The sequence below is a fragment of the Protopterus annectens genome, chromosome 1.part2 (genome assembly GCF_019279795.1).
Source record: "Protopterus annectens isolate FY-2018-M chromosome 1.part2, PAN1.0, whole genome shotgun sequence".
NCBI classification, from domain to species: domain Eukaryota; kingdom Metazoa; phylum Chordata; order Ceratodontiformes; family Protopteridae; genus Protopterus; species Protopterus annectens.
Genome location: NC_056727.1, coordinates 897304369 through 897319057, shown reverse-complemented (window position 1 = coordinate 897319057; position 14689 = coordinate 897304369). Strand labels below are relative to the sequence as shown.

The following is a 14689-nucleotide window of genomic DNA, read 5'->3' as shown; positions in this document are numbered from 1 at the left end:
TCAGTACAGTCTCACTCTGCAGTAACCTTACATCCCATCAGGGCAAGGTTTTGTGACAGACAAGCTGAGTAGGATCAGGACAGACCCTCATGAATGGAAACTGAACTGGTGTCTTCTACAAAATGATCTAGCTGTGGGGAACACCTCCGGCAGATCTGTTTGCCTCTATTGAAAACAAACAACTGGCAAAATTCTATTCTTGGGCTCCTTACAAGAAGGAAAACAGACTATTTTTTTATTTCTTTGGACAGGAGTGTTGCTGTATGCTTCTCCACCATTTTCTCTGATATCCAGGGTCATTCTGAAGATTTTTAAAGACTATCCAAAGATCAGTGTAGTGCCTTTCTTCTGGCCCAAGCATCAATTTTTCCACCTTCTTTTGGAAATGGTTAAGGGCTATTACCACAAGCTTCCTCAAAAATTGGACATACAAAGACAGGGATTATTTGAAACGATTTGAACTCACTGCCTGCATTATAGAATTTTTATACCTTTTAGACACCTACTTTTGAAAATGTGGCGCGGAGATTAAAGGACGCAAAAAGCAACCTGCTACTAGGATATGATATTTGATTTTCTAGCTTGTGCTGCCATGATGAAAGATTTACCAGTCAGTGTCAAGACAAGAATCAAGACTGTTTTAAGGCAATTATTTCTCTGTCTGTAAAATATTTATGTGAGATATTATCCTTTGAGCTTTCTTACTCCTCTATCAAGGCTCACTTGTCAGCCTTTTCACTATATCTGCCAATGGATTCCCTCCTTTCATGCTAAAATGGGATGCATGGCTAGGCTTATAAAGGCCCTTGGGGTCGTTAGTCTAGTAAACACCTCTGGACGTATAAACCTATGAAAGGGATGTCACCAGGCCTCATAGAAAACAGGGGGCTCCTTCTAGGGATCCCAGCTTTGTTTTGGAAATATTAGCTCTTGCTTTCTAACCAGCCTACCAGGCTGATTTGAGGTTCATAACATGGAAACAGTTTTGTTCATTGGACTACCTTCTTCAAGAAGAGTGCCTGAGTCACAAGCTCTCATGCCGGGTTAACCTTATCTCATTTTTCACAAAGATAGGGTTTCCTTGAGAAATAATCCTTACATGTTGCCAAAAATGGTATCTAAGTTTACTTTTAGCCAAGTTATCCAGATCCTAAAAATGGAGGAAAAGGATTCTTCATACTCCAGATGTCCACAAGCAACTTACATATTATGTTAACAGAATCAAAACCTTTAGAAACTCTAATCAGTTATTCATTTCTTATAAAGGTAAAAGAAAAGACAACATCGGTCAAAGCAGACTATCTCTAAATGATTGTCATATGCTATTACCTTCTATATACTCACCACAGCAAGGCAATTTCAGGCAGGGTCAATGCTCACTCGACCAGGGCTGTGGCGTTTTGGAAAAAGTGGATTCTAGAAGTATTGTAGAAGCAAGAACTTGATCCTCTTTACATCCTTTTACAAAGCACTGCAAACTAGATTCCTTCTTCAAGTCTCGGGCAGGCTTTGCTGGGACCATTCTTCAGGGGCTCCTGGACTCTCATCCTTCCTTTTTCCAGTCAATATAAGCTATGGTGGAGTACCCATATAGCTAGGGCTGCTGTAGCATTGATCAAATGATGAACATAGTACAGTGGTGTAAGTAAACGTACCATGACAGTAGATGTTAAAATAATCAGTGCTGTAGTCACTGCTACCTTTCTCCATCCCCTTTATCTTTGTATACTTTTGCTGTTTGAGTGAGGATGTGAAATTTAATAGCTAGCCAGTTTCCAAAATTCAGGAACACCTACCATGTGCCAAAATCATTATCAGCTTTGGCAGAACTGAAGAAAATCAGCAGTTTGGATATCATACCCTATAGAGCTTTCTTGTCAACTGAGAGAAAGAGGTTAAATCTCTGAAAAATGTCAATGCTAGGTAAGTAAAATCCCAAGTCCTCACCCTGGTAACAAAATTATATACAAATAAGGGAGATAGAGGGTTGGAGTGGCCACTGCAATTTAATTCATTTAAATTTGTTTATCAGGGAAGAACATTGATTTCAGTGGATCAATTCAGTCTCATACTGGAAGTATTGAATAACAAACAAAAGAATGCAACATAATGCAGTGAAGGCACCATAGCTGACGTGGAATCAGTTCAAACAGGTACATAAAACACCTGAGGCCACACTAATACTATGTAGATATACGTACCTACATATGTATGTGTGTGTGTGTATGTGTGTGTGTGTGTGTGTGTGTGTGTGTGTGTGTGTGTGTGTGTGTGTATATATATATATATATATATATATATATATATATATATATATGTGTGTGTGTGTGTGTGTGTGTGTGTGTGTGTATATATATATATATATATATATATATATATATATATATATATATATGTGTGTGTGTGTGTGTGTGTGTGTGTGTGTGCATGTGTATGTAATAAAAAGTGTTGACTGAAAAACAGGGTTTGATGGGAAGGAGGTGAGGAGAAAGGTGGTATGTGTGAGGCAAATTTTGAAGATAGAATAGGTGCTTAAGTGTTTCATTAATAATCTATTTATGTGTGGACATTATATGTATTAATATGTTTTATAAAGTGGTCGAATGATGCTGTTATAGTAGGCCTGTTGTAGTACAGCATGTACTTCACCAGCTTTGATGGATATAAAAAAATAATGTAATAATGTAACTTTTTAATTAGCAATACTGATAACTGTTTTTTTATATAAGACTGCATTGCTATGTTTTAGCTTTTTATGCCTCCTTTTTATTTTATTTTTATTTTTTTATTCATTTTTTTTTTAATTTTCATGTTCCAAAGCCAGAAAGAAGAGTCAGTGATAGAATGACAGAAAGATAAGTAGACATACAACTAGTGGATAAATCAGCTGTGTTACTATGGCTAATATTAATGCTGATGCAGCTGTTATGCTGGCTGTTCCTAAACAGGAAGTCCACTGCACCATAGACAGGGCAGTCATCTGTAACAGCAATCATTTGAGCTCAAGGCTTACAAATTATGGGGAATGGGATGATAATAAACTGACAGAGCCACGTCTGTAGCCTCATCTATATGTCTATATGACAGTGTCAATTATCAGCTAAGGAAGAAAACAGAAAAAAAAATGACTGGCTGGATATTAATTGATAGGTTTTTGTAAAGCCTCTGTCATGATTGTAGCATATTCCTTTAAAAGGGAGTTTTGCATGGCTCTGAGTAGGATCATTAATGACTCACTTCCCTTTACCTGACTTGGATATGGAATTATTTATACTGATTATTGTTTTTAGCAATTTATATATAGCACTTTTTATTGCCTGCTGCATAGTTTTTAGTGTATTTTATTGCTATTGACTAATCTACATGGGTAACTGATTTGTTTGCAGTTAAAAGCATTCTGTAGTCTCTTTGCTCCTTTATCTGTTTAAAAACTTTCATTTTGTGGTTTCCTGTAGTGTTTACTGTCTGTGGGCTAATAGCTTTAGTATTGTCCTAGTTCAGATTTGCTGGCTCTGGGCCTGTTTGTTTCTACAATGATTGTTCAAAGCACACGGACAGGCCATCTTGAATTAGCAGAAGTCTTTCTTTACCTTGGCTAGATTGTGTTAATTGGCTGCTGGCTAGTGGGGGCTGGTTCTTTTGTGCTTTAAAAAAAAAGTTGTCTAAGGTTGTATCTTTTGGTATTTAAGCCCTAACTTTGAGAGGATTTCTGTCTATACAGACTGGAGGAGGGGCGTTGACTACAACTCTGAGCTGAGATATATAAGTATCCTGTTTTTTTTATTATTTATACTGATTATTGCTTCTAGCAATTTATATATAGCACTTTTTATTGCCTGCTGCATAGTTTTTAGTGTATTTTATTGCTATTAACTAATCTACATGGGTAACTGATTTGTTTGCAGTTAAAAGCATTCTGTAGAGTCTCTTTGCTCCTTTATCTTTTTAAAAACTTTCATTTTGTGGCTTTCTGTAGTGTTTACTGTCTGTAGGCTAATAACTTTAGTATTGGTCCCCATCCTCCCTCCCTGTTTGTGTCTTGTTGTTATAATTGGTGGCTTTGCAGTTGCCAGCCCCTACTGTAAATCTGATCTGGGACACTCCTCCCAGTCTAGTGTCATTAGCTCATTCTACCTAATACAAAGAGGACATCTGAGAAGGTCTTCTGTTTCTCTTTTTTCGCTTTCAAAAAAAAATTTTTTTTTTTAATTGCCTGAATCTCCTTGTGCCTGACTGTGCTTCTCAAATATTTTGGAAATATAGAGTATATTTTAGAGCATTTATTATAACTGTAATTGCCTTAATATTGCTACAACTCAAGTGCTCTAGGTTGCACTGCATCTGAATTGTTTGTATGTTTTAGCTGCTTTTCTGTATATATAGACTTCTCTGTATATGTAGACTAGCTACTTATTCTGCTGAATTACTGCCTCTTAAATCGATTTTCAGTTATGCACTTGCCTTGCTTCATTTAAAAAGTTTTAAATTGCTAATTTTGTAGAGTTTTAATTGCATTTACTGTTTAGGACTACACACTCAAGTGTGTTAGCCTTTTCTGTGTTTATTTACTGTATTATTGCATTGTTTAGCCTGTTTCAACAAAAAAAAATACTATCTTATTTGCTCGTTTCCCATCTGTCCTAGCCAGTCCATATCCCAGGCTTTGCTTGTCTCAGGACTTTATATTCTGTGTTCAGAGCTATCCAGACCTTGCTGTGGTAGAGGGAAGTCCTACTGCTTACCAGTGGGAGTGGTGAGCATTGTACTGCCTATCTAACACTAGGGGAGTGGTTTCTAGCTCTGAAACTGTGATTTTATTAGCCTTTTTGGGCTGATATCTATCCCTTTCAACTTTCTGGCTTAAAAATGCATGTGTTTGCACATTTTTTTCATCATTCAGCACTGTGAGGCTACAGTTAAACTATTCCAGGTGCCAGAAAGTATGCTTTTCAAATTTTCCCTTAGAACTAGCTGGTTTCTCAGTAGTAGCACTAAAATCTGAACCCCTGTGACTAGCACTTGCTCTAGAACCTGCTGGAAAGCACTAGGAAGCCTGAAACTGATACAAGCACTGAATTCTCCTTGTCAATAAAGAGAAATTAATTGTAGGCACTAAACAGCCTATAATTGCAAAGTACCTTGCAAAGGTAAGGGAAAACAGCTCTTAAACTTTACAAAAAAGCACCTATCCAGGCTAAACAGGCATGTCCAAGGGTCAGCTTCTGGTGATTTCTCCTGTCCACCTGGTGAATCTGGGCATACTGGGGCAATACGACAACTGCCTCATGTACACAGACAATCATCTCCTCCTACCACCCAACACTACAACCTGCGAGAGATGCACTTACATAGCCTAACTGGACGCAAAGCTCTCTCCGGCCAAGATTGTGCTAGACAGTCAAGAGGAGAAGGTTAACACCTGCACTACACCTCAAGCAACTCATAGCCCTTCAAAACCCACACCATCCACACCCACACATAGCAACACTAAACCCACATATGCGGAGGCCCTTAACATTAACCTGCCCAAGCAACAAGGACCTCCGAAGCTGAAACGCAAACAAACACCAGTCACAACCAAAGTACCACATAGCTCACAACACAAGTGTGCCACCCAACAACAGCCCCTAAGGCACGACAATGTACCCAACACTTTAGTCATAAGTGACTCTATAGTCAGGCACACTGATGTCCCACTCACCAGGCTGAACAAGGAGAAAAATTACAGTCAGCTGCCTGTCGGGTGCCAGGATCTGCCACATAATGCATACACTCAAGTCACTCCACAACAAGTACAAATACGACTCTGTCATTGTCCATGCTGGAGTGAATGACTTGAGACGTACCTCCCTGGACTACATGAGAAGAGACATGAAAGAGCTCTTGGATCATGTGGCCCAGGCAGGTATGACCCTAGCCCTGAGTAGCATCCTGCCTTCGCCCAGAATGATACCACAGTATAAGAACAAAATGATTGACTTCAACAATTGGCTAAGCTTCTGGTGTCATTCAAAGGGGATCCAGTATTTGTCTAACTGGGAAGACATGATCGACAAACCACGATGCTTTGCTAGAGATGGTCTGCACCTGTCACCCCTGGGATTCAGGTTACTGGCTAAAGCTCTTGCCACCCCTATAGTGCCTTTTTTAGGCAAGGTTCAAAGGATAAAACCACCACCGTAACAGATACAAGCATGCAAAATCTGAAAGTAATGCTACTCAATGCTAGAAGTCTAAACCTCAAAATGCACTCTCTCGAGGCACTCTTAAAAATGGAGAACATCGATATCTGTGCAGTAACTGAGACCTGGTTCAAGGCTCCAGAGAGCACCCCTGCAATACCAGGCTACAAGTCTTACCACACTTTTCGGCCACAAAACTGAGACTGAAACACTAAAGGTGGAGGAGTGTCCATATTCATCAAGGATATTCACACCTCCAGGCTAGTTGCCCAACACAATGCATCTGAAATTCTCCAGGTGTAACTAACACTGGGTAAGACTGCAATCCAAATAGTAGCTTGCTACAGATCCCTCACCATGCCCCAAGATTCTCACTACACCTTTCTAAATATACTGGAAAATATTAAGATACAACCAAACATCCTAATACTGGGTGATTTCAACTACCCTGCCATTAACTGGGAAAACTACTCGGGTACCAACTCCTTTTCCCAACGGTTCTTGGAATTCAGAAATTCCAACGCCCTGGATCAACTAATCCATTGTCCCACGAGGGGCTCCAATATCCAAGACCTGGTCATTACCAACATGGCAGATAGATGCTCCACACCAGTGGTCACCCCCTCATTGGTCAGGTCTGACCATAAGCAAATCACTCTTGACATCCACATCCCCCCCCCCCGCAGTAAGGAAACCTCCTTAAAAAAACTTTTCCAAAGCCAACTTCATGCTACTGAAGTCAGAAGTGACAAACACAAACTTCACAACACCCATGCAGATGGGATCTGAAAGTTCGACTACAGAATCCTACACTAAGGCACTGTACGAGCACATCCACTCCTGCATGAATCATGCCATCCCAAATAGTACTAAGATGCTCTTCTCCAATAAAAGGAAGCCAATCTGGTGGACCCCTGCTATAAACAAAATATACAAAAGAAGGAAGAAACTGTTGCAGAAAAGAGGAAAATCCCAGAATGCAAAAAACGCCTTCACCAGCCTCAGTAATAAGCTGAGATTCCTCATAAAATAATCAAAAGCTAGTTACGAAAATAAAACTGCCAAAGATTCCAAAGACAACAACAAAGCATTCTATAGCTATGTCAAGAATCTAAATGGCAATGCTCAGATTTGCTCTGAGCTGCAACAGAATGGCATTAAATATACTGATCCCAAAGATATTGCCAATATCCTGGCAGATCGATTTAGTGCCAACTTCACCCCCCCCCTCACCCCCTAAAGGGCCCATCTCAATACCAAAAGATTGCCAAATTCTGGTAATCGAGGCCACACAGGTAGAAATATAACTCTCCAAAGCTAAGAATACAGCATCCATGGGACCAGATTACATCCCAGGCTGTGTACTGCATGAACTACAAGATGAACTGGCACCTCACCTAAGTGTCATGTTTAATCATAGCCTCACCTCAGGCTTCATGCCCACTGAGTGGTGTACAGCTGCAGTTATCCCACTCCACAAGGGGGGATCCACCTTGGATCCCGGGAACTATTGTCCCATCAGTCTGACAAGCCTGATCTGCAAGGGCATGGAACGATTATCATGGAACTTATAAACAAAGACATTGGCAACCTTCAAACACTGGACCCCATCCAGTTTGGGTTTGTGAAGGGCCGATCTTGTCTCCTGAATCTGATTGACTTCTTCGAATCAGTCTCCAGAGCTGTGGACAAGGGTAAGGTAGTCCACACAGCCTATCTGGACCTCGCCAAGGCCTTCGACACCATCCCCCACTCTGGAATCATAGATAAACTTGCTAAGCTGGGCATAAATCCCTACGTCACTCGATGGGGTGCCAACTGGCTTACTGACAGAACCCAGACTGTAAAAATAGCCGACTCCAAATCCAGCTCCAGACAAGTGACAAGTGGAGTACCTTAGGGTTCAGTCCTGGGACCACTCTTGTTTGGCATCTATTTCTCTGAAGTTCAGGTCAACACTAAGGGACTCTGGCTAACAAAGTTTGCAGATGACTGCAAACTGGGAGCCATTACTGAATCCCCAAATGATGTGGATATTCTACAAAAGGGCCTTACAGAAACAGATGCCTGGTGCCAGAGCCATGGGCTCAAACTTAATGCCAAGAAATGTATAGTTATCTCCTTTGGAAAAAAAAAACATGTACCCATGAATTACCACATAGGTGGCAGGACACTAAACATCAAAAGTGTGATGAGACTTAGGGACACAGGTGGACAGTGGTCTCACTTTCGATAACCACATCGCCACAACAGTCAGGAAATCCTTCTATGTGGCACACCTCATTGCTAAGGGCTTTTCATCCAGAAAAAAGGAGGTCATTGTCCCACTGTACTCATCCCTCATTAGAGCCATTATAGAGTATAATGCCCCGTTTGGTATGTACCTCACAAGACATCTGCAACAGCTGGAAAGGCCACAGAAATACCTCACTATAAGAATCACAGGCCTAAAGCAGATGCCATATGCTGACCATCTAAAAAAACCTCCAGCTATACTCTGTGGCATATCGTCTACTCAGAGGCAATCTCTGCTTAACATACAAGGCCATGTCAAACCCTGAGCTGTTGGACATGCTCCACTTAAAGAAATCCCAATCCCTCAGAGCCACATGCTCCAGGGATCTAAACCTTGTCATCACAATAAACAAAACATGCTGGAGGGATAGGTTCCTGACTCAGAGACTCCCCATACTCTGGAATAGACTGCCCATACATGTCAAGCAGAGCGCCTCATTGGCCCTCTACAAAAGGAACCTTGATGATTGGATGGGAGATAGGAAATTCACCCCGGGATCATGTCAGTCACCCTGCTAGACAGGGGTCCAGAGAAGTAATTATTGTGGGAAGAAATATCCAGGGAATTGTTATGGCTATGCTTGTATAGGCCCTAGGGCCAGTAGCCTAGTACCAACCTATGAACCTATGAACAAATAGGAAGCTGTTGTAGAGGCAGGTCACATCAAGGGCAGGGTTTTGCTATGTTTTAGACTAAATGATTACAGGCAGTATGGTACTAGTTAAAACAAGCATAACAAAAAAGGTAAAAACAAACAGTCACATAATGCTTATGCAGACCTGTTTTTTGTGGTGATTTTACATTAAATATTGTTCTTCAGGTATTGAGATGAAATTTAAGGACATGCTGTACCCTGTGATATTGGCACCGGTTTGTATTCCAGAACTGAAGGCTATCCAGCAGACTGAGACAGGTAAGTTACCAATTCTGTACCACTTGGTATGTGAAAAGGTAACGACACACTTCTGAAAACTAAACTATGTTGTTGACTTCTTTAATTACTTTGTTAGGTGATGTATTCTTAATAAAATATGTTCAATTAAAATGCTGAACAATGTAATATTTTAATCATGAAATCTAAGAAGTATGTTTTTTAATCAAATTGTGGCCTAGAAATCAGAAATTTGGTAATTCAGCTTGTTATAAGTTTGAATGTTAATAATGGAAATTTGAGAACCATAAAACCAATAATGTGGCATGTTTTCTAATGTATTTACCAATAAATAACAATGTACACAGCTAGAGATGTTCTGACAATGCATATTACTAATATACAGAATGTATTATGTTACTTCTCTCAGAAAAGTAATGTAATAAAAAGGACTCCTTTGGTTCAGAGTAAAAAGCAAACACAACAAACTGCTGTTGTAATGGTCCTTATAATAACAAATACAAATGACAGTCAACAGGCTTAAAGATTGTTTCCATAGCATATATTGGCCTAAGTCCCTTACAGTGATTTGCACATAGTATTTGTGAGGCAACAGTGAAAAGAACAAATATCACATGTCAGACATCATGGTTCAGCAAAAACTTTAAGATACATTTATGCCACTTTATATCATTGTACAATCTATTGTAAAATGGAATAAAATAAGTATTGTGCAATGCCATACCACAACAGTAGCTCTGCAGCAGGGCTGTATTGTGCTGGGGCTTGCAACCTGGTCCATTCTTGAGACAGTTAGCAAAGCATTACGGCCTCTGTAACTGAGTGGTCTACATCATGTATACTGATGGATGTTTGAGGAACTGACAGGGGGTGGGAGAAGAGTGAAAGGGTTATGCCATCTTGTTTGTCCTGGGGAACAGGGGATGGACAGAGATCTGAGGACATGCATTCCATAAGATCTCATCAATGAAGACAAGAGAACCTTTAGAAATGTTTACTCTGAGGGAGACAGCGATGTCTACAGGCTTATCCAAAGAAACAAGAACAGCAGATAGGTACACCAGACAGGATAAAAACTGCAAAATGTTAGTAAAAATATTAAAAACCTGGAAACACTGAGGTAGAATGCAGCATTTATTCCAAACAGGAAAAAAAACACAAAGCTTTTGGGATCAACTCTTCATCAGTGTGTCAGTTGCATTTGAGAGTAACGTCCCTGTCCTCTGTCATTTCCAAGAGCTGTACTGATTATGTACTGTGAAATTCCCCTGATGATGGTTCAGATGACAACTGTACTGTAATGGGCTCTCACCCAGTAGGGTGGCAAAGGGCAAAATTGTTGTGATCTTCCAGGTCTTCAGCAGGCATGGGGTGGGGCAAATGAAACTGCTCTGTATTTTGGGTTCATAGTATTATTTTGCTGAGGGCTGAGCAAGTATGACTTCCGTCTGCGGCTGTGCGATGCACTTTGCCATGCTTACCATCAGGCTGTGTTAGATTAACCTCTAATCCACAAGAGCCCGTCCTTACCCTTTTCATGAGCATAGGTTCTCAGCTTTTTTTTTTGGCTTTACAGCCTGTCATTCTGTACATAGTCTCTTGCTTGTCTCTGTGTAACTCAGAGTTTTTCGACACTGGGCTAGTGCTGTACAGGGATATGAGGTGTGAAGTCTGAGGTAAAAAAATGCTTCACTCTATGAACTTACCAACTATCACATTCATGATACAATGCATCTGTTCCTGGAAGCTTGTGATAAAAATATTGAAAACTGTGACTGTTGCAAAACTCTGTCTACCAGGTTTAAATAATTTCAAAACTCGATAGACTTTTAATATTTTTGATGTAATGTTTTGCATATTGTTTTTATGTGTTCACCTTAGGAGTAAAAGTATTACAATGTTTGTCTTTTCTGCTTAAAATGTGATTTCACAAAATCAGTCCAACTAAGTTTCACTGTTTATTAACTGAGAAATTTACACAAGATTAATTTAAAATCTGACTCAGCAGCTTTGGCACATTTAGACTTAGTGAGACATGCATGACTATTTAATAGGGTATTCCAGGAAATAAGCTTATTTGTACTAGCTATCTTACATACTAACGTACTGGCAGTCATTTAGAGCATATAAAATAGCTACAAACAAGTAGTTAAACAAACACACACACACACACACACACACACACACACACACACACACACACACACACACACACACACACATTTGATACCTGCTTGTATACATGCCGATATGTACACAGACAGAAAATATATTTCTTAAATGCATCAGATACAAGGCATACACTGCCTACCATCATTTCCAATCTATAACATTTACTGGCAAGCATGGTACTTAACCTTCCTCAAGTGCACTGTAAAGGCCATGCATTACTTCATTTTAAGAACAGGTATGCGGAACTTAAGCAGTAATTAGTTTAATGTTTATTTCCTATCCATCCCGTGGTCATACAGAATTAAATGCCACTAATGTAGTAACATGTTTTTTTCAAAGGTTTCAACAGGTAAGTTATATTTTGAATAGGTGGTGAATAAAACTGACACAGTTCATCAAAGAAAGCAAAAAGCCATGTACACCACCTGACAAGCCCTTTTTTATTTAGCTTGGTTACTACTCAGAGTGATTCATGGAAAACAATTCACTAAAACCTAACATGTACATATTACAGCAGTGACAATAACATGGGTAAGAGCCTGCTAGGAGGTAACGCTACAATAACACGGTAAATATATAAAAATAAAGCAAGAACAGGACAGCTTTTACTTACTATTAAGCAATATACATGAAATAATAGCACACAAAATTGTTGAGCTTCATTCAATACTTTATTCATACCATAATGTTTTGAATGAGTGCAAACCCTTCCATGTAACTAATATAACCAAGGACATTGGAAATTCTGCATCACCTGAAACTTTCATAGACTGCTATTATCATAGATCTGTACATTACAAATGAATAGTTATTCACTAGAGAAGACTGTAACATAAATTATTCATAATTATAACAGTTCATGAGACCTCAATAAATGAGCTCCTAATAATAATTGCAGAATACATATAGAAGAAGCAACTAAATAGCTGAATAAACACTGAAACATTAAAAGTGTAAAAAAACATATTTCAGCTCATAATACTGTGCAATAATGATACTTATTTTATTTTCTTAAATACAGTTTATAAATAATAGAAAGTCTGCCATTTAGTTCATTTCATAATAAGCATCTAAGTGGCAATGGTGAACTACTTCTTTCTATAACAGTACTTCACTTACTTTGCTTCTTAAAATGCTGACATTTAATTGGTATAAACCGTATAACTAATGACACACCACGACCTTCGCCCTTGACCTAAAAACCTACACCCATTTTACCTTGTGTACTAAGTTTGTCACTTCTTTAGCAAAGGCATTTAGATCTTAGCTATATATAAACTTCATCTTTTATTCAAGGCTTCCACACCTTAAGCAATCTGCTAGCATGGATTTAAATCAGAGTTAGCACAATCACTGCATTATATAAAGGAAATAAATTCACATTTGCTAATATGGCTCAGAACCGATAAACCTACAAAGGGCATTCAGTCTACTTGACCATACCTTACTTCAGATTCAGATTTCCAAAAATCGATTTTTCAGAAGAATCTCACTTCTTTGACTAAGCATGACAGCTGTATTTCTGTCTACTTTGGAAATATTTAATACCACACTACATATGGAGTCTCTTCAGGCTTTATTCTTAACCACAGACGTTTGATCTCTGTTTATTAATCATGTACCCATGGATGGGTCTGTTTATTTGTTTAACATTTGATAACAGGTAGGCAGACTTTTCAGCTATGATTCAAGTCATTAAGCAAGTACAGCATAACACAAAAACGTCATACACTATTATATATCATAGTACAAATGTCAACACAGAAGGATCATACCACTAAATGGCTGTTAGTACAACACAATAGAAAATAAAGATTACACAGTAGTACACACAGAACAATGTTTAAAATGTACACATTAGAATATAGTACTAATGAAACTATAAATGTTGTGATCTGTAGTACATATAATACAATAAATGCAGAAGTAATTATAAATGCACGTGTTATTTTGTCATACAATATATGCACGAACTATGTATTATGGAATGTATGAACCATCCTCCAAAAAAATGAACTATGTTATCTAAAATTTCTAGCTGATTGATAATTTAGACACAATAAGGTATGAATTAGGTAAAGAATCGACCATGGAGCTCATCAATAATGTGCAACTTTAACATTTTCTTGAAGAGTAATAAATTGCTTTGATTGTTAATTATATTTGACAATGAGTTTCATGAAACTGCTGCTATTTTAGAGAAGGCCCTTTCACAAATTGCTGGAAAAAATTAGTCTCATGGGTTGAAGACAGTCATGGTTTCTGCGAGATTAGGGAGAGGTTCAAATCGTTAGCCTATTCATTAGCTGGGCGTTAGTAGTTTTCATTCAGAGGTCTGAAAGTTAATGTGTTGAGGAGAAATGTAGAAATTTAAATTTAATATATTTCTTTAAACAGATAATTTTTTGCTCTAAAAAAGATATGACACCCCAAACACTGTGGAAGTAAAACTATGCAGCTGTGCATCTCTCAGTCAATTATAATACCTCCACTTTGAAAAAGTCTTTGAAGTTAAATTAGGCCATGGGAGATCCCAAGAAAAGATTAAAGCAAAATAAATATCCATTTGAATGAATGAAACACAAAGTAGACTGGAAAATGTAAATAGTGAAAATCTAGAGGATGCACAGCTTCATTGGAAGAGTTAATGCAGTAAGTCATTGATCTCTGTGTCTTTAAATGTGTGTTGAGGGACACTAAATAAACAGTTTGCTGCTTTAAAATGTTTTCTGCAGCTTATTGCAAGAAGCTCACCTTTGGGCAGCAATCTGCGTGTTTCTAGTGGTAGATGAGAACTTCCCACTTTGAATATACCAATTAAGACTTATAGTTCAATGTATTCACCATTGTTCCTTTAGTGTGAACATTTGGATTGTTTAAAAAACTGCTGCCAAACCCACATATCATGGCTCTTAACTATCCATATAGTTAAAGTATGTCATACATTTTGGAGCATCCCATTCATGAAAATATGGGTGTTCTCCCATTTCCTGAGAGTGGAGAATAAAAGAAAGTTTATGTAACTAGTGGCTTATTATAACCTGCAATGCTTCCAGATATTAACTTTGTATACAGTATAGAAACCTTTAATGATTCATTGGAAATATACTGCAGCTTCAAGTGTATTTGAATTGTATGCTTGTCCTT

The 14689-nt window shown here is 38.5% G+C and overlaps 1 protein-coding gene across 1 annotated transcript in view; it reads left to right on the top strand.

Moving 5' to 3' along the window:
- LOC122791686 (xanthine dehydrogenase/oxidase-like) overlaps nucleotides 1-14689 on the top strand; it is a 1688659-nt gene that overhangs the window by 583041 nt on the left and 1090929 nt on the right. The window contains exon 11 of the mRNA XM_044059558.1: nucleotides 9299-9391. Coding sequence (XP_043915493.1) covers nucleotides 9299-9391 — 93 coding nt within the window. The remainder of the gene's footprint in view (nucleotides 1-9298; nucleotides 9392-14689) is intronic.